Source organism: Protopterus annectens, chromosome 15.part0 (assembly GCF_019279795.1).
Source record: "Protopterus annectens isolate FY-2018-M chromosome 15.part0, PAN1.0, whole genome shotgun sequence".
NCBI classification, from domain to species: Eukaryota; Metazoa; Chordata; order Ceratodontiformes; family Protopteridae; genus Protopterus; species Protopterus annectens.
In genome coordinates, this window is record NC_056749.1 from 627,132,073 (window position 1) to 627,155,350 (window position 23,278).

Here is a 23,278-nt window from a genome sequence, read left to right on the forward strand (position 1 = left end):
GTTAAAGCGGCAGTCCAAAATCTATCACGAAAAGCAGACATCAGTCTCCCCACAGATGTTAAATTGGCTAAAAAGAAATGGCATAATAAAGGGAATAAACAAAGGGTGCGCAAAAACAAACCAGGATTGGATAAAGAGAACCCACCTTTTATGTGGCAGTAAATAAGTAACACCCATCTTCACTGGATTAAGAGTAACACACCAGAAAAAGGTAAACACTGCTTTAAGTAACTTAGAGGTCCATTGGAAGGGGGAAAAAAATAGACCACAAACACATATCCAAGTATATCCAAAAAAGTGCCATTTAACAAGTACACCTTTTTAGTAAATGACAAAGTAAAGGTCCTCCAAAAATTTAGTTTGTTGCAAGTGGTATCTAAGACATTGCTGCAGTAAGTACTAACAAAGTCAGGTGTACTATGTAGGATCACCAAAATCAGGCCCTGAGTTGTAAATGTAATACCATGAACAGTCATATTTGGCAGTGGGACAGGAATGAAACCTTTAGTTTTCTCATAATTGTGAGATAAACCAATGTATGAGAAAAGCTGTAAAAGAATTTTCAAAAAGTGGAAAAGCTGTGTCATGGATGAAGCAATGACTGTAATGTCGTCTGCATAAGATAAAAAGTGTGGAAGAAGGACATCTGCACATGATTAAGAGTAGGGTAAATGATGTAATATTGCCCTGAGTTTGTAAAAGGTGGCTGCAACAACTAGAGTCAGAAGGAAACTGCTCAACAGGCAGCCCTGATGTATCTCGTTGATCATACAGATAGTGTACTCTTTCCAGCCGTTGACAGAAGGAGTAATTTTAGTTGAAGAATAAATGGAAGCAATTCAGAGGATGAAGTTTGGCCAAAAACCAAAGGCATGTAGAATGGTAAGAATGGTGTTGTGGTTGATGTTGTTGAAGGCCTTAATTAGGTCACAGGAAAGTATGACTATCTGCTTGGTTTGGAGTGCATGGTCTATAACTGCCTTTAAAGTGTGAAGAAGGTCCAGTAGTGGTCTACTAGAGATGCCAAAATATTCCGGGGTCAGTGATAAAATGCAGGATAGAGTGGAGAAGTAACTGTAAGACTGTACAAAAGAACTTGTAGTCATTATTACAAAGGGAGCTAGGTCTCCAATTAGTCGAATCCTATCTGCCTTTTTCCAAATGAATTTCAAAACAATAGATGTTATGTGATCCTATCTCGCCTACATTCTGACTGATGGGTTCGGAGCCGATCCCTCGGCTCTGACTCGGCACGCTTATGCTATAGAGCGAGGCCTCTAATTGGCTGAGCTATCTTTATCCCAGGATGCACCACCACTAATCCCCCAGATCTCGTTTGCCGCTTACAGAGCTTGGACGTGGTCTCAACATTGGCTGGGCTAAGTACTATATATTAGGCTTTTTTCTTGTCAGTATTTGCTTCATTTAAACCCAAAAGCTGTTTTAACGGCTATTCTTTGTGTACGAGTGTTTTTCTGGAATTTGGTTAAAATTTTCGTGTTTATTCCTGTCAGAGAAGGTTCCGTTTAAGTTAGAGGGGCCTTCCCCTGTGGTTACTACTACTTTAGTGGTTGTGTGTGGGTCAAGTACCCATTTAAGTTAGAGGGTCTTGACCCTCCTTTTCTCTTTCTGACAAATCTTATGTGTAAAAAAAAAAAAAAAAAGTTCTTTAGTTTAAATATTTACACTAAGTTAGTGGCATACATATTTTTGTTCCTGTGTGTTAAACCTCTTATTGTTTAGTGTGGTTATCTGTTTTTTGAGCCTGATTATGTCTAAAGAGCATAAACCCTCCGGGTTTAAAAAGTGCACGAGGTGTGGCTTCAAAATGTCCATAACGGACGACCACTCCTCGTGCATCTATTGTCTAGGTGCTAAACATCTGCAAGAATCGTGCAGTGTATGCCATGCGTTTTCCTCCAGAGTCCTCCAGGAGAGGAAAAACAAATTAATCCTCAAAGGATTAATCAAGCCTTCCTTCGAGGAGGCTTTATCTTCCTCTCCGTCTCCTTCTAAAAAGAGGAAAGCGTCGGCTCCGACCAGTCAGTCGGAACCGACTGCTAAGAAAACTAAGCAGACTTCTCCATCGGCTCCACGGACTTCGGAGCCGAGGTCGGAATGGTCTGCCTTGATGCCTCCAGCCTCGACCCCTCTGGTTTCGGAGCCGAGGTCTGGGGCATCGAGAGGCGGGTCACCCTCATCGGCTCCACTGATATTGGAGCCGATAAGGGTCATCGGCTCAGACTCTTCCCCCTCGGAGCTGAAGTCCTTATCGGCACCGAGGGAAATTTCCTTGAAAGTTTCCTCGGAGCCGATAATTGTTGAGTCATTTCGGAGCCAGTCCCCGAGCCCTTCGGAGCCGATGGAGAAATCGGTTCGGGCCCGATCGGTATCCTCGAGATCATCCAAGATGTCTGATTCGGACATCGACAGGGTGCTCCTTCGACTCTTCCAGTCTCCGGTGTTCCAAAAGATGGTTTCGGCTCCAGCCCATTTGGCTTCGGAGCCAATGGTCCACTCCCCTACTGTATTTCCTCCTCCAACAGCTTCGGCACCATTGGAGCAGGTGCTGGTGGAACCAGTGGAGGTATTGGGGTCAGGCCCGACCCTTGCTCCGACTCCGGCTCTTGGGTCGGAGTTCAGTGCACGGACTTCTTCCTTCGGCCCTGGGGGGGGAGGCTTCGGGATTGATACTTTCGGTCCCAAGTCTCCCTCTTGGTGCGTCGGCGGCGGGAGTACCGTCCACTGTCGTGGCCACGGAGGGGGGACCCTCCCAGGATTCTGGTGGTCCCGCCTTCAGGGCTATGAGGAGGGCTTTAGCCAAATCTTCCTTGGCTACCTCCACAGTTTCCCCAGCTCCTTCCCTACATTTGGAGACTGGGTCGTTGGCAGTCCCCCTGTCCATAGACAGCGGAGCCCCTGGGCCTCAGGTTACCCCCGCTGGGGTTTCTCCCCCTCCTGGAGGTCCTTCTGAAGCCTCTTCGGAAGAACCTCCCAGGAAGAGAACGTGTAAGAGGAAGCACGTTGACTCCCCTGACGAGTCTTTGACATCTGACACTGATCTCGATGATGCAGAGGGGTCCCCCAAGTCGTCCTCGGATGATGTCTCCTTTGCAGACATCCTGGAAGCCCTAAAACAACAAGGCGGCTGGCAGTCCAAACCTCCCTCTGCTGATGAGTCGGTGTTCCTGAAGGCCTTCGGGGCTCAGCCCTCCGCCTCCTGGGTGTCTCCGCCTTCGACGAGCTCTTGGATTTGATCTGTCGAAGGGCGTGGGAACACCCAGACTCTGTGGAACCGGTGCCCGCTCGTCCGAACAAATTTCTCTCGGCGCCCCCGGATAGAGAGTTCCTTACGAAAGGTGTGGCTGTAGATGCTATGGTGGTGGCATCTGCTACCCAGCAAGATGTAGCAGAGGCTTCTACGTCCGTCCATCCTCCTAATAAGGAGTCTAGGAGCATGGATCGGTACGGTAAGCGCACCCTTAGTTCAGCAGCCTTTACTCTGAGGTCTTTGAACTACCTGACGCACTTTACGAGATTTCAGAGGGATCTGATTAAGGAGCTATCCGATACCCTCTTAGGTAACCTGCCTGAGGAGCTGGCCCAGACGGTTGGATCTCAGCTGGCTACAATGTCGCCCATTTCAACTCGTCCATGAGGCTCATTTCGTTTGCAGCCGAGGGAGTAGAGCGGCAGTACAGGCATTGCTCTATGGAGACAAGCCTGGCTCCGCCTGTGTCATTTCGGAGGCCTTTAAGTCTTCATTTGCCAACGCCCCCTTTGATGGGTCCTCCCTGTTTGGACCCAAGGTGAAAGACACACTTACCCGCTGTGAACAGGAGGGTAAGACTCTGACTGTCAGTGGGGCACGATTTTCCACTCCCTTCGGCCTTATCCCAAGGCTAAAGAGGAGGGAAAATGTGGTTCCGTAGATCTCAGAAGTTTTACCCCTCTCAGCAGGAAGGTTCCCCCTCCAGAGGCAGAGGAGGGGGAAATTCATCCGGAAGACGCCGTCCCAGAGGCGGCAGAGGCCCTCGCAACACTGGAGACCGCGAGTCCTTTCGTGGCTCTTCAGCTTTTCATAGTCCCTGAGGGATTGCCCGGCTGTGCTGCTCTGGAGCCAGTCGGGGTCGTTCGAAGCACCTGAAGGCCTGGGAAGGGATCACTCAGGACCGATGGGTGCTTCGGATTATCGCCGGAGGTTACTCCATCCCATTCTCTCGCCCCAGTCCAAAAAAATCCCGGACCCGCCACCCAGTCAACGGGATACCGCAGCCTCAGAAATTTCAAAGCTGCTGCAAAAAGGAGTCATCCATCCGGTCCCCGCAGACCAGATCGGATTAGGGACTTACTCAAGATTCTTTTTGGTGCCAGAAAAGACCGGGGACTTGAGTCCCATTTTGGACCTAAGCAACCTAAACCGTTCAGTCAAGAAGTCCAAGTTCCGAATGGTCACTCTACAAACCATTCTCCCATTGTTGGAGAAGGGTGTTTGGATGTGCTCCATAGATCTCAAGGACGCGTATTATCATATCAGAATACATCAAACGTCCAGGAGACATCTGCGCTTCAGCCTAGGAGGCAGTCATTTTCAGTTCCGTGCGCTGCCCTTTGGTCTCACCACAGCCCCCAGGGTGTTCACCAAATGCTTGGCAGTAGTGACTGCTCACCTGAGAAGTCTAGGATTCCAGGTGTTTCCGAATCTAGACGACAGGCTCCTAACTGCCACCTCCAAGCATCTACTTCTGGAGCCTGCAAGCCACTATATCACTGGGCAATTCCCTTGGAATCACCTTCAATTGGCCAAAGTCTGTGTTGCGGCCATCTCAAAGAATAAGATTCATAGGGGTAGAGATAGATTCAAACCAGATGCGGGTCTATCTACCTGCAGACAGAATTCAAACCATTCAAAATCAAGTTCGAGCCTTACTCCCCAGGTCCAAAGCCCCAGCCAGAATGGTCCTACAGCTATTGGGATCCATGTCTGCCACAGTTCTGCTAGTTCCCTTGGCAAGGTTACACATGAGAATCCTCCAGTGGCTTCTTTCAACTCAGTGGTCCTTTCAGGAACTCCCTCTCAATCATCTCATATGGATCACAGAATCTTGCAAACGGGACCTTCGCTGGTGGCTAGTGTCCTCCAATTTGGATCAGGGACGACCCTTTGTTCTTCCTCCTCCGGTGGCCACTTTGACCACGGACGCCTCCCAGATGGGGTGGGGGGGGGCATTCCCTGGGCAGGTCAGTCCAAGGCAAATGGCACCCGAAAGAGACTCCTCTTCACATCAACATCTTAGAAATGAGGGCAGTACTCCTGTCCCTTCAAGCCCTTCACGATTATTTCCCTCAGGGAGTAATTGCTGTTCACTCAGACAACATGTCAGTGGTCTGGTACCTGAACAAACAGGGAGGGACCAGATCCTATCCTCTTTGAAGAGAAGCCATGAGAGTTTGGGAATGGGCAGTCTCGACCAAACGCTTCCTAGTGGCTGCTCACATACCGGGCAAGGCCAATGTCATAGCCGACAGATTGAGCAGAACCATCCTCTCTCCTCACGAATGGTCTCTGAATATGACAGTTGCAAGGCAGATTTTCAGCGAATGGGGAGTTCCGTGTTGCGACCTCTTCGCGACTCCTCTGAATGCGAAGTGCAAAGAATTTTTCTCCCTGACCCCGGCTCCGGGGAAGAGCCCCATGGACGCATTAGTCCATCCTTGGCCCACCGGCCTGCTTTATGCCTTCCCTCCAGTTCCTCTCCTCCCCAGGGTAATTCAAAAGGCATCTCTCTTAGGGAGCAGGATGATCTTAATTGCTCCTTACTGGCCTCGTCAAGTGTGGTTTCCCTATCTTCGGAAACATGCTCTGGAAGGTCCGTGGTTCCTGGATCAGGTCCCAGACCTTCTGATTCATCAGTCGGGACTATTACACCAGTCCCTCCACACCTTAAAATTGACGGCCTGGCTCCTCCTCTTCCGACGATAGTCAGGAGTCATACACTGGATCCAGATGTTGTGCACATATTATCTTCAGCCCACAAGTCCGCTACAAAGAAACTGTATTCTAGCAAATGGAAAAGGTTTGCTATTTGGGCTCAACTCCGGGCCTGGACCCCATTTCTACTCCGTGGCAGAAGTACTAAAATTTCTGACCTCTCTTTTCAATCAAGGCTCTTCAGTTTCTACCATCAAAGTACAATTGGCAGCAATTTCTAATTTTCATGAATCCATAGACCCACCTTTAATGAGCAACAGATTGTGTAAGACCTTCTTGAAAGGTGCTGCTCTATTAAGACCTCCGATTTCTCATCCTGCACCTCCATGGGATCTCGATATAGTGTTGCGTGCCTTGACTTCTTTTCCCTTTGAACCGGCAGCTACCTGTGATCTAAAGTTTCTGTCATGGAAGACAGCCTTTCTAGTGGCGATTACTTCAGCCAGAAGGGTTTCAGAGCTTCAAGCTTTGTCAGTGAAACCCCCGTACTTGGTTTTTCATACAGACAGAGTATCCCTCAGGCCAAATCCTTCTTTTGTTCCTAAAGTTTGTTCTACTTTATGCTTGCAACAATCGTTAGAGCTTCCAGTTTTTTTCCCGAAATACTCTAATAAAGCGGAGTTTATATTCCACACACTAGATGTCCACAGACAGTTACGTTTTTATTTAGATAGGACCAAACAATCAAGGAAAACAGATCAGTTGTTTGTATCCTTTGCAGAAAATAAATTGGGCAACGCTGTCACCAAGGTCACTATTGCCAAATGGATCAGGGACTGTATTACTCAAGCTTATATCTATTCTAACAAAGAGCTTACCACCTCTGTCAAGGCTCATTCTACGAGGGCTATGGCTACTTCGGTAGCATTTCATTCTAAGCTTGCTATTGGTGACATTTGTGCTGCGGCTACATGGTCTTCCCCGCACACCTTCATTTCCCACTACAAATTAGATGTGGCATCTAGAGGACGAGCTTCATTTGGTTCCACAGTGCTCAGGAGTGTTTTCCAATGAGCCACCCGGGATTTAAGTGCTAGGGACGCTGTCCCATCAGTCAGAATGTAGGCGAGATAGGATCACATAACATCTTTTAGTTATGTACTCACCATAACTTCAGATGTTTGGGATCCATCTCCACATTCCTAATAACCCACCCTCCTTCCCCCTTCCTTGGAGATCAGAGGATATCAGAAGGTCCGAATCCTGTTGTTTCATCTTGAAACATCTAACAATGTTATATAAACAAGTTGTGATTGTGTGCATGAATGCGGACAAACAAGATCTGGGGGATTAGTGGTGGTGCATCCTGGGATAAAGATAGCTCAGCCAATTAGAGGCCTCTCTCTATAGCATAAGCGTGCCGAGTCGGAGCCGAGGGATCGGCTCCGAACCCATCAGTCAGAATGTAGGCGAGATGGATCCCAAACATCTGAAGTTATGGTGAGTACATAACTAAAAGTTAAGAATTGTGAGGACTGGTCTATATTACCATGTCGAAAGATGTGTTTGCTGAACACGTCTTAATCGACACGGAAATATCGACCTGTTAAAATCCCGACTTCAGAAAATTGTTTCCTAGGGGGAAAAAAAAATTGCTCAGCCATACAAAAAAAAAAAAAAACTTTCAAACCCTACATAGTGGGGGGGATGTGCCCCACACACCCCCTCTAACTAACTATACCAACTCCGAGATCTCACTACATTGGGAAAAGAGCAAATCCCCGATGACAGCTGAGCGATTTTTTTTTCCCCTGGGAAAAAAATCGCTGAAGCGGCCATTTGGGATTTTAAAGGGTCGATATTTTCTTGTCGATTAAGACGTGTTCAGCGAACACGTCTTTCAGCATGGTAATATAGACCCATGAGGATGTGATGCCATGTTGTAACCATTTGTTGAAAAGGCACAAAAGAGTGTCTACCTGGGAGACAGATAAGCGACAGTAAAAAGCACACAGGATACCATCCATGCTGGCACAGAGTGTTTTTATGCATGATATGTATAGAATGGAGCAATTCAGATTTAGTAATAGAAGCATCCATCTTGGCTTTGAAAGAAGGTGTTATGTCGGGAATGGGCCAATTAGTATGTGCACAGGACTTCCCTGCATAAAGGCATGACAGATACATATGAACTTCTTGAAGAATGCCTTGTTTATCTATGACTGTAACATTATTATCTGTAGTCAAGGATTGAATTAGAGTCTCTTTCCATAATGTTTTCTTACCTAAAAGGGTAAAAACTCTTCAGCTGTACTCTTTAATGGGTATGCTAGATTCCAAAGGGTAGTGTGGAGTCTGGCAAGAATACATTGGTAAAGCTGATGAAGGTGAGCGAATGTGTCTGATGTACAGTCAGATATAGATTGTGTAAAAGTCTGATAAGTGGTCTTAGTAACATGCTTTAATTGAACATGAAAGAGTCTGGCAAATTGGGTGTAGCAGGCGTGGAATTTGTGTTTAAAGTCAGCCCACCATTCCATTATAGAGTCATACAAATCAATAAGGGAAAAATTATCATTCCACAATTCAGTAAAAATAGGCTGCCATTGTGGAGTATTAAGCCATGCAGCATTGAGCCTAGGAGGTCCCTTCCCCCTTCCCAGTAGATGTGAACGCCCAAAAGAAAAGGAAAGAGCTAGGTGGTCAGAAAAGTGTAAGCGTGTAGTGTTGTGAGCAATGCATATAAGGGTAGGGCTATGACAGCAATAATCAATTCTTGTTTGTACATGGGTGTGGACGTAGGTAGGCCTGTCAGTCCCTGCAATACATAAATCTGCAAGCTTCAACAGTTCAAAACATTTTGCAATGTCCCTCTCATTCTTACACAAACCCCTATTTACGTGACAATTAAAATCACCGCAGAAGACTATGTGGCAATCAGTTAACAAAAATGGCTGAAGGAGGTCAAAAAGTTTACATCTATGAATAGTATTAACAAATGTGTAAATCACAACGAATCTAACAAAAACATTGCTGCATAAAGCATCAGTTATCAGACCCCATCCAGGCAAGACATGTAAAACATCACAAATTACAATGTTGTCCTTTTTATACAGAAAAACAATCCCAGTATGCTGGTCAGTCCCCATAGACCAGATAGAACCATTAGTCCATAAGGAGTTCCACTGTAATTGAATATCTGGAGAGAGTTTATCTGTATCAAGGAGTACAGACCCATTCAAAAACTTGAAGTCTGCATAATAGCAAAGACATTCCATTAATGTTGCAGAAGTTAAGCGTTAAGTCAGCCATGAGAAGTGGTGGTATCATCAGGAACAGCCATCTGTTTCTTTTTTTTGTTACTTCCTTTCCTTCTGCAAAGTGTGGGAGTCATAAAAGGAGGTGTACTGAGATCAACTTGGGAATCATCATCTGAGGTGTCACATACGAGTGGAGAAAAAGTATTGTCATCAAATTTGATGATATTGACCACCACCTCTTCTGGTAGTGGTATACTGGTCAGAGATCTCTAACGTCTCAGTGGATTTCCATCTGCAGAGGAAAGATTGGCAGGAGGAACAGTGGTAATATCTGATGAAATATCCTGTTTGGATGTATCATTGGAAGCAGAAAGGTCAGAGACAGAATTAGAGATGTCCAGAGCAGGAGTTTCCTCTAGTGTAGACATTGCAGGAACTTCCTGGGCCTGTCGTCTGACTGGCCTGCAGGAGGCAGCGAAGGAGCCAGAGAAGATGAAGCCGCCTGAGACGACATCTCAGATGGAGGATGCAAGGTAGTCTCATCCAGGGTAGCAGACTTGGAGTGAGAGTCCTGACTATGTACTGACATATTGGGGAAAACCACAGGGCAATCTGACCAGGAGTGTGCACCATTACAGTACATGCACCTGTTGGGACAGTTTCTGGAGAAGTGGGTCATAGAACCACATCTAGAGCATTTCCGAATTGGGCATGCAGTAACAAGATGATTGAATGAACCACAGAAAAGACATGGATGCTGCTGCCCCGCATAATGAACCAGTCCACATTGCCCCAAAACGAAGCACACTACTGATAAATGCTGAATTCCATTGGGCTTGAGGCTAAGCTCTACCCATACAGTACAACAGCCATCCCAGAGGCCTTCCATGTCTGGATTGTGGTATTTGGCAATGGTATGGACAGTAGCACAGTGTTGAGAAAAGAAGCCCTGATGTCCTCTTCCTGAATGTAGACTGTGCAAAATTGCACCAACAATTTCTTATGGATATTTACATCCAAAATAGAAATGGAATAGTCCTTCCAAGGAAATTGATGCTGTTTGTCTGTGAAGGCAGCATTAAAGGCCATAGCTCCTTCATGCATCTCATAATATAGGTCTGCATAGTCCTCCCTGCCAACATGCAAAGTAGCACATAGAGAGCTGAGCTGTATGCCTAAGGGCTTAAGGATGGTGTGCCATATAATCTTCTTGGAAAGTGGACGTTGTAAGTTGGATTTAATGCAGATAAGGGGCTTAGAGATCTTCCCAGATCGAGGAGGTCATTGGGTGCTGTTTGTTGGAAGGACCCGAGCAGCAGAAGCATAAGACTGCTTGAGAGTGGTATCCAGTAGATAGTGAACTGTGTTTGCAATGTGTCTAACCAGTTGAGAAGCATGGGGAACTGCGATGAAGGTGTAAAGGCTTGTGGGTTGGTAGCAGTAGGATTTAGTGGAAATTGTGCCTCCACTTCTGCACTCCAATCCATAATGTTGCATTCAGCAAAATTGTGTAAGAGATCAGCATCTTTCAGAGGCCTGAAAGGCAGGGAAGTCGCCTTGTTGAGAGTTGAAACCATACGTGGATGGAGATCGCTAGAACCAGGAACTGCATTATGTTGCGGTATGTCTGCCATAGAACGATGTTGTATCAAAACATTATGCTTGTGGAAAGGAGCAACATCAACTGGGAGCATCATACCAGGCCTATCTGCATTGTAAGACTGTTCATGACCCAGTTTATTGACAAAGAGATTAGCCATATTGAATTGGTGCATGTTAGTAGCAGCCGAAGTAGCAATGATGGATTCTGCCAATGAGAATTCAGTGACTGAGGCAGTGGAGGTGCAAAAAGATTGTAGTGAAGGTGGTGGGCCTTGATTTGCTGGCGATGATGCACAGGTGGTAATAGTTTGTATGGGCAATGTAGACGTTAGATAATGGCTGCCCCTGGTGTGAATGGATGTGAAAATGTAAGTTATTATGAAAAAACTTATGCAGTGTTTCAGGACATTTTGAGACAGCTACCTTTGGCTATGTTTGGGGTTATCAAAGAATAGTAGAGAATCATCAAACAACCTGTGCAGGAGATTATACAGGAATGAGAATGTGCTGTTTTTCTGAGAGAGTATATGCATGGAATAGACTAACAAATTACATTAAAGCAAGCATTAATTTAGATATTTTTAAGTATAACTTGGACACGTATTGTGGAAATGATTGTTTTGGTATGTTGGCAGAAGTACATTATTGTCCTTGCCTAAAATATTTGTTATGTGTGTATGCATGCATGTGTGTATGTATGTAGGCATGTATATATGTATGCATGCAACGGGGCACCAGTGATATTCATGCTAGATAGAAATCTAAGGCTCAGAACAGAGTATATCCTTTTATGAGGTAATCATGGGGATGCTCAGAAATAATGCAGAATGAAACAGTATAAGCAAACATTTCTGTATAATCAGTCATGCTGAAATTCTATACACAGTTAAGTTTTTTTAGACATTCATTTAAGCCTGGTGGAAATAAAGCTTCTAAATTATTCGTCCAACTTATTTTGTTGTTATTAGGTTTCTCATGTGTGCATACATTTGATACTGAACCAGACATTTTGTCTTTGATAGTAAAAGAAAAAATGGTCATAGAGTGTACTTGTGAATGTTTTAATAAGACACTTCTAGCACTCTTGCACCTTATACTGCTAAGATGACTGCAGTGTATTTTTTCTTGGAGAAGGACATTTGGCCCACATAAAATGCCCCACATGGTCATGTAACCATATAGATGACCTTCTTGGTAATACAAGTGATGAGGTGACGAATCATGAACATTTTAGAGGTGTTAAGGGAAGGGAGAAGCTTTGTTTTACAAATATGGTTATATTTTATATAATTCCCAGATGAATGACAGCCTCTGGAATGATTTTTATTGGGGGGGGGGGGGTAAAAAGGGATTTGTAGTGGGTTAAGGACTGATGAACTGTGTTGTCCTAACAATATCCAATATTGAAAGAATTAGAAACTAGGCAATGGAAAAACTTAGCATTATTTACAATACAGCAGTATTTATTAATTACTTCCCTGATCTTAAAACTGTTTATGCCATGTATAGTGATGACACGTGGACAAGCATCTTGGGTCTGCTGGTATTTCTTGGGTGGTAAGAAGGTCTTGGGGAAATATCCACAGTGGGGATAAGCAGCATAGTTATAGATTCATTATGTCCTCTGCTTTTGAACCAATTTTTAAGATGTGATGTCTCACAATTGTCAAGATCATTGCTATAGATCCTTATTATGAGGAAGAACTATGGTTTAGGGATGTTTGTAGTAATATGTGGGGGTGGCAGCTACTTGCTAGGAGTAGAGAATTTCTACTGAAAGGTTTGCAATATAAAGAATTTTTAACAGAGCCACCAATCAAGTTTATAACATCCAGAAAGCTAGCTTACAAGTAAATCAGTTTTAACAACAAATGATAATGTTGAACTTGTTTGGATTCAAATATGATACAAGATTCCTATTGTTGGGATAAATTACCTCTCTGCATGAACTTGCAGCTGTGAAGGTTATAGCACCCAATCTCAACTGAGGCAAAATTGGCATTACTTTCCAAGTCAAAGATGTGCAATTTTTGAACTACCCTATGAAAATACCAGCATATATGCAGGCAAAAGTAGCGTCTATTGCTGTGCCACTGATTTGTAGATAACACTAAATCTGAAAATAAAATACAGTCCTTTAGCAATTCTCTAAAAGACAGAGCAAAAATGAATACATTCTACACACATTCACTTTTAAGTCACATAAAAATAATGCCCTATGAACAGCAGCAGTAAGAAAGTCAACTATATGTTTCTTATAAAATTGGATTGCATCAAACACCAGTGTATGATGCTAGTTGTCGGATACCTGTAAGTGTGACTTAGCAATATAGTCTTTCCAAGCCCACTATAGCACAGCTCCTTCTCTGTCAACAGTAGTGATTACCCTGTCACGATTGTTGGCTAAGTCCCAAAGAGTAACTTGCTCTTGCTTGTGCTTTTTATGTATGTTATATGTATACTTCTTGAAAATCAAGGCATCATCCTTGTCCAGATCCTGTGCTACTGATGGCACAAACACTCAAGGGGTGATGGGAAGCTGCAACCCAGACTTTTGAAGGAAAATTCAGAAATTACACCATCATTTTCAATGTTGATCTCGGATGTTGGCTAAACTAGTATGTCAGATTAGCTGGTAATCTCAACTCTTTGGCAGTAGTTACCCCCCCCCCCCCCCACACACACACACACACACACACATTACTAGAGATATCCCTAAATCACAGTAGAAAAGCTTCATAAGTAAAACACAAGTGATAAAATAAATGATATAAACATATTTTGGAAGCATATTAAACAAAAAAGGAAAATGCTGTCATGTCAAATATATTCAATATGTTCCAACTGGATTCTAGTTACAGGAATTCTTATTTTAGGTGCTATAAACAATGCAGTTGTGCTGTCGATCATGAAAACAGTCATTTGCTTATTTTTATTTCAATATATATTTTTTTATTATGTAAGGCATTCTTGTTTGGGTCTTTGATCACTGAGTGTTGACAGACTGTGGTTCTGAATGAACTTTACTATCTACTGTTTATCACATTTGTGATCGGGCTCTATAATTTTTGTCATTTCCTAGGTATCGGAAAAGTACTCCATGTTTTTTCATTTATTTATTTATTTTTTTCATTTGGCTATGTGTTGTGTAGTTTTGTTTATTTAGTTCTCATGAAATGCAATTGTGATTGGCTGTGCTGAGTAACATACGGTCATATATTCTATATAAGGAATACATCTTTGTGAGTCTCACAAAAGTTACAAAGTCAGTGTGAAATCTACGTCTGTTGTGAGGCAAAGTGGGAGATTCTTCCATAAACATTTAACGCTGAAATGTTTTGCTGCTGGACCGTGTGTGTGTGTGTGTGTGTGTGTGTGTGTGTATGTGTGTTTGTGTGTGTGAGTGTGTATAGATAGGTAGAAATATGGACACAAAGCTTCCTTGTGGACACATTGTAGTGTATTGATTTGTATATATCAATATAAACTGATAAAGATATGGATACATACATGCATGCCAATTACATACTTGGAGGTCATCCCAGCTTGACAGTGTGTCACTTCACTGTTTCTAACATTGCACAGTGCACTGTGCTGTACCACACTGAGTCTGCTCTGCCAGTGAAGGTGGTAGGCTTTACATAAAAGAAAATCCAACAGACTGGGATAGTGGAGATATTTTGTGATAGCATCCTTATATGCACAATTATAAGTTTCATTTAAGAGTTTATGGTATGCTGACTTACCTCTAGAATATAATGTGTACCAGTGTGTGTATGTTGTTGTGTGGGCATGTGTATGTGTTTTTGTGTGAGGTGTGTGTTTCTGTGTGTGCGTACTCTTGCTCCTGCATTTGTGTGTTTCTGTGCATCTGTTATGTAACCAATAACAAACGCTGCGTCTGACATCACCACACACATATGTCTGTTAATCCCCAGCCAGATTACTCACATAATATGCAGTATACACAAATATCTGTAGCAGGAAGGACAAGGTCTGTATACCAAATGTGCATAAATTCTGCATTCCTTTGTTTCATCAGTTGGTAGTATGTGGTTCAGATGGTGCAAGCACTGTATTGGCTCTGCGAATGTATTAAGTGCCCCGACTTTTTTCCCCCTCATCAGATGTCACTGTGTTTACAGCTGTTATGTTGACTGCTAACGTAAAATAATTGCTTAACATGATCTGTGGGAAAAGTGTAGGAGAAAAACAAAGTTGGGGATGTCATATATCACCCTAAGGCCTCAGACTGTTATATTTGTTGCTTGTATTCTGCTTTGCCTTATATGGCACTTTGGCTCGTCCTGGATGATAGTCAGATTTCCTGCTGACGTATCTTGCAACATAAAATAAATGTATCACATGTCCCTTCCTGTCAGCAGCAGTGTGGCAGAGTGCTGCTTCAAGGCCACTGCTGTTGGGCCCCCATCAAAAAAAAAAATCTTGTATCATACCTGCCTACTTACAGATGTCCCCCCTGACTGTGCTGAATTATTGTCCATGATTATGGCACTACCACTAGGCAATGGATATGCATTCAGATAAAGAGCTCGCTTTTTGGATCTGTGTTTGGCTTGGTAATTATTGGTATGCAGTACTTGTACTTCAGTGGCACCATTCGGGCAGCCAGACTGATTTGTGCTGCTGTCTGTGAATGATGTGCATGTGTGTATTTCACATGATGCAGCCTCATTGTTGCCTTAGATAGGTAACATGGAGGATATCTACACATCCCTCTTCCTGTACTTGAGAAATGTATACAATAAACTCAAACCCGTATGTATTTTATGTGGCATATTAGGATAAAACTCTGACTGCAGCTCAGGTGACCAGAGTTCGACTAGTGGCAAGGGGAGGTTAGGCATGGCTATCCTGGAGGAGAGGATGGATTAGAGCCATCCAAAATGACATTTCCCTTGGATAAAGGCAGTATTGTAAAGGATGGTACTGGCTTGGGCATTCAGCCATGAAGCTGCAAACATCATGACCCTTATTCCAGGTACACGGGAGTTTGTACTCACATGTGGAATGCATTGTGGCTCCTGCTGTGGAGCAGATGACATGTTCCATTCACAGGAAAGGGGGTTGGGGCTTATGCTATATGCCATTGTGTTTGTAATATTGGGAAGGGCAATAAGCACCCTTATAGCTGCCTGTATAATGGCCCTCCAGAGGACTCTTGTCCCTTGGGATTCCCAATCTGAGGGAACAAGTGGGCTCAAGTTCATTGAGAAAGGGGTGTTAGTTTGCATACATTAAGTCAAGCAAGACCAAAAAAAGAAAAAAAAAATCTGCAAGTCAGGAAATGTGAAATTTAACAAAAAAGCAGCAGTGTTGTTTGTCCCATATGTTGGGGTGCCACTGTGATACCTAATTTTTCAGTAGCTGCATTAGTAAGAATGACAACCATAACACACTTCTGGTACCAGAATATTACAGAAAAACATAATCCTACACAGCATGAAATAGCATTCTGTTATGGTACAACTGTACCAGATGTGTATATCCATGTTACACTGCTGCAGCTGTTCTTAACATGGTACTAAAGCCTTCTGACTCAGGAGATTGGCTAATAGATCTGGCTGAAATGTTATATTTGTTGTATTTATGGAGAGTTTATCATAATGCATGCCTTTGCAGCATTGAAGTGGTCAGTTGAAATACTACAATATCTTCTTTCTTCTTTTCTGATAAGGTGACTTGCCTTTTGAATATCTGTAACTAGCCAGTTTATACTGAGCTGGTATTGTGCCTGATCCATTTTTTGTATACTGAATGCCTGTTTTAGATAGAAAATCTATCTGTGGTTAACCAGCATATCATTCTCATATTATATTATACCTTTTGGTCTTTACATACATTATTCGATCAGTTCATCACTGAAATGAAGGAGGTATAGTGGACAACAGAGTATTCAAAACAGTAAGGAAGTCTTGAGTAAAGCATTACTAAGCTATAATTGCCATTTTTTTCTTTTCTCTCTCTCTTTTTTAGTGTTATTATTCATATATGACTTACAAAGCTGGTGTTTTAGCTTGAACTTAAATGCAGTTTACAAAGTTTCATTTCATTCTTTAATGTATGGTAGAGTACTAAAGCAAACTAAATAAACTTTAAAGAACAAAGTTCAATTTTATGCGAGAGTAACTGTCCTCATGCCTCTTCTTGGTGCTGTGGTGGATCCTCTAATCTTCAGACTAGAGAATCGCTCATTCAAGGTGACTTTAGTCTGTAAAAAAATATACAGTATTAGTATTTTTACATTAGAAACCTATTGCAATACTTACAAACATGTAAAATGCATATTATCCATGTATTAGTTACTGGCAACCAAAAAAAGTCCACTAGGTATGGAAACATGATCAGGAATGACCCTTGGACACCGAGTAATCAAGTAATTTGGTTACAGTAAAAAGGAATGGAGGTTGTAAAAAACAAACCTGCATCACCTGATATTGTATCATTAGAAGCTCCTTATTTTAAGACAACATCAAATATCTGGCAACCATCGGGCTAAGACTGATTGCCTGGACAGTATTTGTGTCAAAACTTTGACAACACTCCCGTGTAGGTATAAAGTCCTTAAAGCCAGCAGTGCAGGCAGTTTCCCTCTGCATCCTATATCTTTATATCTAATTCCAAGGATGCCAGAGTCTGGATAAAAGTAAAAACCCAGAAGTTAATATTTTGGTCAGACAGTCTCAGTCTAATATAAAAACTACCAAAGAAAGAGAATAAATAAAATAACAACAGCCACAGAACGGAATAAATGTCGGATAATTAATCACCTCCAGCAACTCGGCAGAATGCTTTCAAGGAGTATGATACAATACACAAAAACACAATAATACATAACAGAACCAGTTAATTAAATCACAAATAGAATAATTGCTTAATAAGAAAAAAGTTTTTTTCAATTAATTACATATATCCAGTTGCATTCATTATTTAACCCCCCCCCCCGTACCAAAGTATACTTCAAAATATGCAAAGCTTTCTTCTGAAGCAGTTTGTCTTTAAGAGTAGCATTTTCACCAAATTTCATTGTTATTTGTTCCAAGATACAACATTTTAATAAAAATGAATTACTTTGATGATAAAGTTTAAAATGTGTAGCTAAAGGGCTTTCCATACGTCGTTTTCTAATGTCCCCGATGTGTTCTTAGAATCTTATATTAAATGCGCTTTGACTTTCCCCTACATAAAATAAATTACAAGGGCATTTTAAAATATAAGTAACAAAAGCAAGAATGTGGCACAGTAGGCAAAAATTCAAATGTTCCAAGTACTTGTACACGTACAGTCAAATACGTTAGAGCTCCAATTCAGTGCTACAGATAATTAAATGCATCCAAACTATAGTATTCACCTCCTCAGAACGATAGCTTGTTGAAGGAATCAAAATAATAACCAAGCGTTCATCGGAGTAGGTCGAGTTTATTAATAAAATATGGCAAGCGCTTTCAACTAGGTCTTCATCAGGCCATTACAAAATTTTAAATAACAAGCACTTGTATTTATAAAAAATGCAGTTCAAAACCACATATGTCATATCCTGTTAAAAACACATTTTCATTTCCCATTAAGATTCAAGCTATAATAGTATTCATTGGCATAATGATTATAAATGCATAAAATAACATCCAAATATATATATAGTCATTCAATAATCAATGAAATTAAATATATATATGTATATATATATATATATATATATATATATATTTTATATATTTAAGACATATAAAATTTTAGCATGTAATCAGATATAATACATAGAGTTTAATACATAAAATTTATATCATCCATTCCAGGACATCTATAGCCAAATATATAGGATGAAAGACAATAGAATACTGTACATAAAATATATATATAATATTAATAACAATATAAAATATATAGCTATATAGGTATATATGAAGAATAAATACATAAATAAATACTGTGTGCTATGGTACATTTAAATAGGACTAGGTAACAATAAACTAATGTGAATATAAGTCAAATAATAGGAATTTAGTTTACATCGCTTAAACCTAAGCACCTATGACCACATATATATATATATATATATATATATATATATATATATATAAAGGGAGAACAGGGAAGTACTGTACATATAAATACTAAAAAATGTCTCATAGTAGTGTCTGGATCCCAAAATTAAATTCTCATAACACCATTTATGTATACTCATCTATATTTTCATTTGAGCTTCCTAGCTTTGAGTATCGGTTTTATAGATACCCTATCATTTATACCAGGGCTACGATCAGCCCTGAGTCTAATGATCCATTTCACTTCTACTTGTTCAGTCTGATTAGATATATCACCTCTCCTAATTCCAGGCCTGTTAACGTGAATAACTTGAAATACAAAACTATGTTCTGTGGATGTATTATGTACATGTTTCGAAAGGGCATTAGATGGACATGCCACCCTGATTTTATACACATGTTCCCTGATTCTCTCTTTTAATTTCCGATCTGTCTTTCCCACATAAAATGCAGGACAGGATCGGCATGTAGCTAAATACACCACATGTTCAGTGTCACATGTGGCTGGTGCTGTAAAACTAAATTCCTTTTTCGTAACTGGATGTAAAAATGTATTAGATTCTTTGATATATTTACATTGATTACAATTGTGACATTTCCTAGTAATATTTTTCGTATCAGTTGTCGTGGACCCATCTATTTTATTTGGGCCACATAGCATCCTATGGAGATTCAGTTTATTTTTAAATGTAAACATTGGAGCTTCACCTAATACCTCAGCTATGTTTGGATCTGTGAGAAGGACATCCCAATATTTCTTATAAATATATTTAATGTTGTTAACGTCTTGTGTATAGTGTAAAGGGATCCTCATATTCTTATTCATATTCACATTAATTATTCCTAGACTATCCGAATTATCACGCTGTTCAGCAAAATATGGGCATGCTCTACCCTCTCGTAATGTGCTTATATCATTTAAACAAATCTCAATCTCATCCTCTGTGTATGATCTATTCAAAAACTTGACCTTTAACCCTTCTATCTCGCTCAAGAATCCTGCATAATTAGAGTTCAATCTGGATGCTCGCATTACCTGGCTCTTCAGAATATTATTAAAGATGTGTCTTGGGTGCATACTGCTACGATGAAGTCAATTATTTCTGTAGCAATTTTTCCTATACACCCCTGTATTCAAATTACCATCTGGTAATTTCTCTATAAATACGTCTAAATATGGTATAACTTCTTTCTAATGGACCATAGAGAATTTCAAATAATTGGTCTCTTCATTCATTTTTAAACATAGTTCATTTAACCTCTCTTCATTTCCTTTCCAAATTAGGAAGAGGTCATCCACAAAGCGAGTATAACATATTACATTGCTGTAAAATTCCACCATCTGAAAAAGTGAGACATCCTCCCAATCGGCCATAATTAGGTTGGCGTAGCTATTGGCACACGATCAGGATTAGAATTAGCGAACACCTTAGTTCGATTAGAAATAGGCGTACAACCAATGCCCTATATAAACATACTAAACAACACACAGCAGCTTCATTTCAGTTTATAATTATTGATAGAATACAGTCACACAGAAACTTCAAGATGGGGTGGCATACCAAACTCAACAACATGGAACAAAGATGGATCACTACACTTGGGGCTCTTTTTAAACCTGGACTCAGTGAATATCATGTACATGAAGGATAAGCTCTAGATACCTAAAAGCAATACTAAGTAATATATTTAGGCAGTCTATTATTATAACTCCAGACATATCAGACATCAGGCTCATTTTTAATAACAATTTAAAGAGCATTTCTTAGAACTATACATTTGTCATCCACAGAAACATAATTTTTGGTCTACAAGTTAGTTATGAAAAACATTTAAACTCTCAAATATATGATTAATAATAATATGCGTTTGGAAAATAATGGAAAATAAGCATATTATTATGGATACACCTCTTATTTATAATTATTACTAGGCAGTGTGTTTGGAAATTGTTGTATTGGTAATATTTTTGAGTTGGTATAATTAGATTTCACCACAGTATGGACTGTAATCTGAATGTCCAGTAATACAAAAAAAAAAATTTTTTTAATATATTTTGAATATTATCAGTTGTACAAATATATAATAAGTGGGAAATCTACATTTTTTAGACAGTCATCATGTCTACCTAATTTGACAATTCAGTCGTCAGTATTATGGATTACTAAATGAATATGGGTAATACCACTTTAACAAGTGGGTATAAAATATGTAGCAGGATGCATCATGGTTTGAAACTGTTTTTGATTATTAAGTCACATTGAAAAAGGCTTTCATAGCCGAAACCGGTTTGTGCACCACTATTAGGTTGTTTTTACAATCCTAATAAATATACTTTCATCTGTTGCTATCGAGTGCTGGTCTCTCTTTTTTGTATGACTTATCGTGGTTTGGACCGAGCACCAACAGTCCCACGTGCGTGCCTTGTTGGGTTAATTTCCATATTAATCATTATATTTGTATAGCCAGGTCATAGTTTACCAGGTAAACCTCATTTGGAAAAAGCACATGCTCCAGGTTTATGTGAGAGCCTTGAACTATCATATATGTACTCCGTAAATTTTCATTACTCAAGTGCACAGCCTGTATACTGAACTGGAAAAATGGTTGACAAATATGTAACATGCAACTACAAACTCACAGTCTTGAAGTAAGTACATTCATTTTTGCATTTATTGATTACAAGTCATTAAACAATTGTTAAGCAAATCAGCAAGATGCAACTGGATGCTAAGCCTTGCACTCTGAGAAGATATTGAAAAATAACATCACAGATAAAAGACAAAAATGGAATTGGAAAAAACAACTGTAAAAACAATAAGGGACTGTAGTCTGTATTTTATTAAGTAGTAACATTGCTGCTGCAGGAGATCAAAATACTAGGCTTATTTTATTATACAGTAACATATGCCCTCTTGTGCCTTACTACTTCTGTTTATAAATTCATATTTTATCATTTCATGGACAGTGTAAAATATTAGAATACAGAAGTAGGATTGCTGCCTTACTGTGCAACATTTGAACAGTCTTGTTTCCATAGGTTCACTATGCATAGTTGTTGTTGTGTCTTTCGGCTTTTCCCGGTTAGGGGTCGCCACAGCGGAACTTCGGTCTGCTAATGATTGGCAGTTGATTTTTACGTACCTAGTTGCCAGCTCTGCTGCACAACCTTCAACGAAGGTATGCCCATTCACGCATGTCTCCACGCAGAAGACGCTCTAGCTGAGAATCGAACCGGACAGCGTCTTACTGTGAGGCGACAACGCTACCGCAGCACCACCACCGCAGTTCACTATGCATTGTAAAAGCAGCAACTTTCAAGTGATATGCTGTCTGCTGTAGGCTTGGGTGCCCACTGAAATTGTGAGGATCCTTCCTATGATACTTAGAACAAGGGAATAGCACAGTGAAAAGTCAGAAAGTAAGTCTTGGGTTATGGTACGTTTTGTGTATTTATTCATCTCAACAGTACACTGATCTCTGGGTCAGTATATATAAGTAGCAATGGTATGGGGGCATAGCCCTCCCCACATTGTAGGTGTAAGGTGAAATTGACCTGTAACAACCTTTGATAGTGCAACAGCAAGTTTTAAAATTTACTGTTTATTTGTTTACATCGCACTTCATATTTTGTAAAGCTGGTCACGATTCTGAGTGTTCAACTTTTGATATGGAGCTGCAAGCCACTGTATCACATCATATAACAACTCTGATAATGATTTCAAGCAAATGATACACTAACTATTTGCCCAGTCAGATATGGTATAATTCCCCAACAGAAGATATTATTTTGGACTACAAACTTCCATAGCTTTGCAAAAAGCATTGGGACATTTTCACTTTGTTTATTTACTTATTGATTTGTTAAAAGGGTGAATTCACTGGTCCTGAGACCCTTTTCAGGCATGACCTATGATCACTAAAGGTAAAGAAAGTACAACTTCATTAATATGAATTCCTGAACAATACAGTATTGGGGAAAATACTGTATCAGTAGGTAATAGCTAGAAGATAGTAAAAAACAGGAATAGTTTAGATAAACATTATATAGTACAAGTACAAAAACTAGTAAAAGCACTGCCACAAAGAACTGGCTCACACACTGTCTGAAGTACAAAATCCAATGAACAATGAGTAGAGGAAGACACAGAAATGGCTGCTATATCCAGTTTAAAAACTTTAACTTCAGTGCACAAACAGTAAAACAAGCGCTTTCACCAAATAGTGAGGTGTATCAAAAGGCACTAACAAGTACAGACCCTTTATACAAACTGAAAATCATATGACATATATTTAAAATTTATTTTAAAATTGTAATTGGTGCAGATACATTGACACTAGCTCTAGTTCTGAACATCCTGATTATGGTACATCATATACTTTTAAAATAAATGCTACATGTGATACTCCACACATAG

General features: G+C 40.6%; 1 protein-coding gene across 1 annotated transcript in view; it reads right to left on the reverse strand.

Moving 5' to 3' along the window:
• Positions 1 to 14,441: 14,441 nt before the first annotated feature.
• Positions 14,442 to 23,278, reverse strand: part of LOC122789963 (UAP56-interacting factor-like) — a 340,611-nt gene continuing 331,774 nt past the window's right edge. Inside the window, exon 9 of the mRNA XM_044057460.1 lies at positions 14,442 to 17,026. Within this exon, the coding sequence (XP_043913395.1) occupies positions 16,931 to 17,026 (96 nt within the window). The 3' untranslated portion in view covers positions 14,442 to 16,930. The remainder of the gene's footprint in view (positions 17,027 to 23,278) is intronic.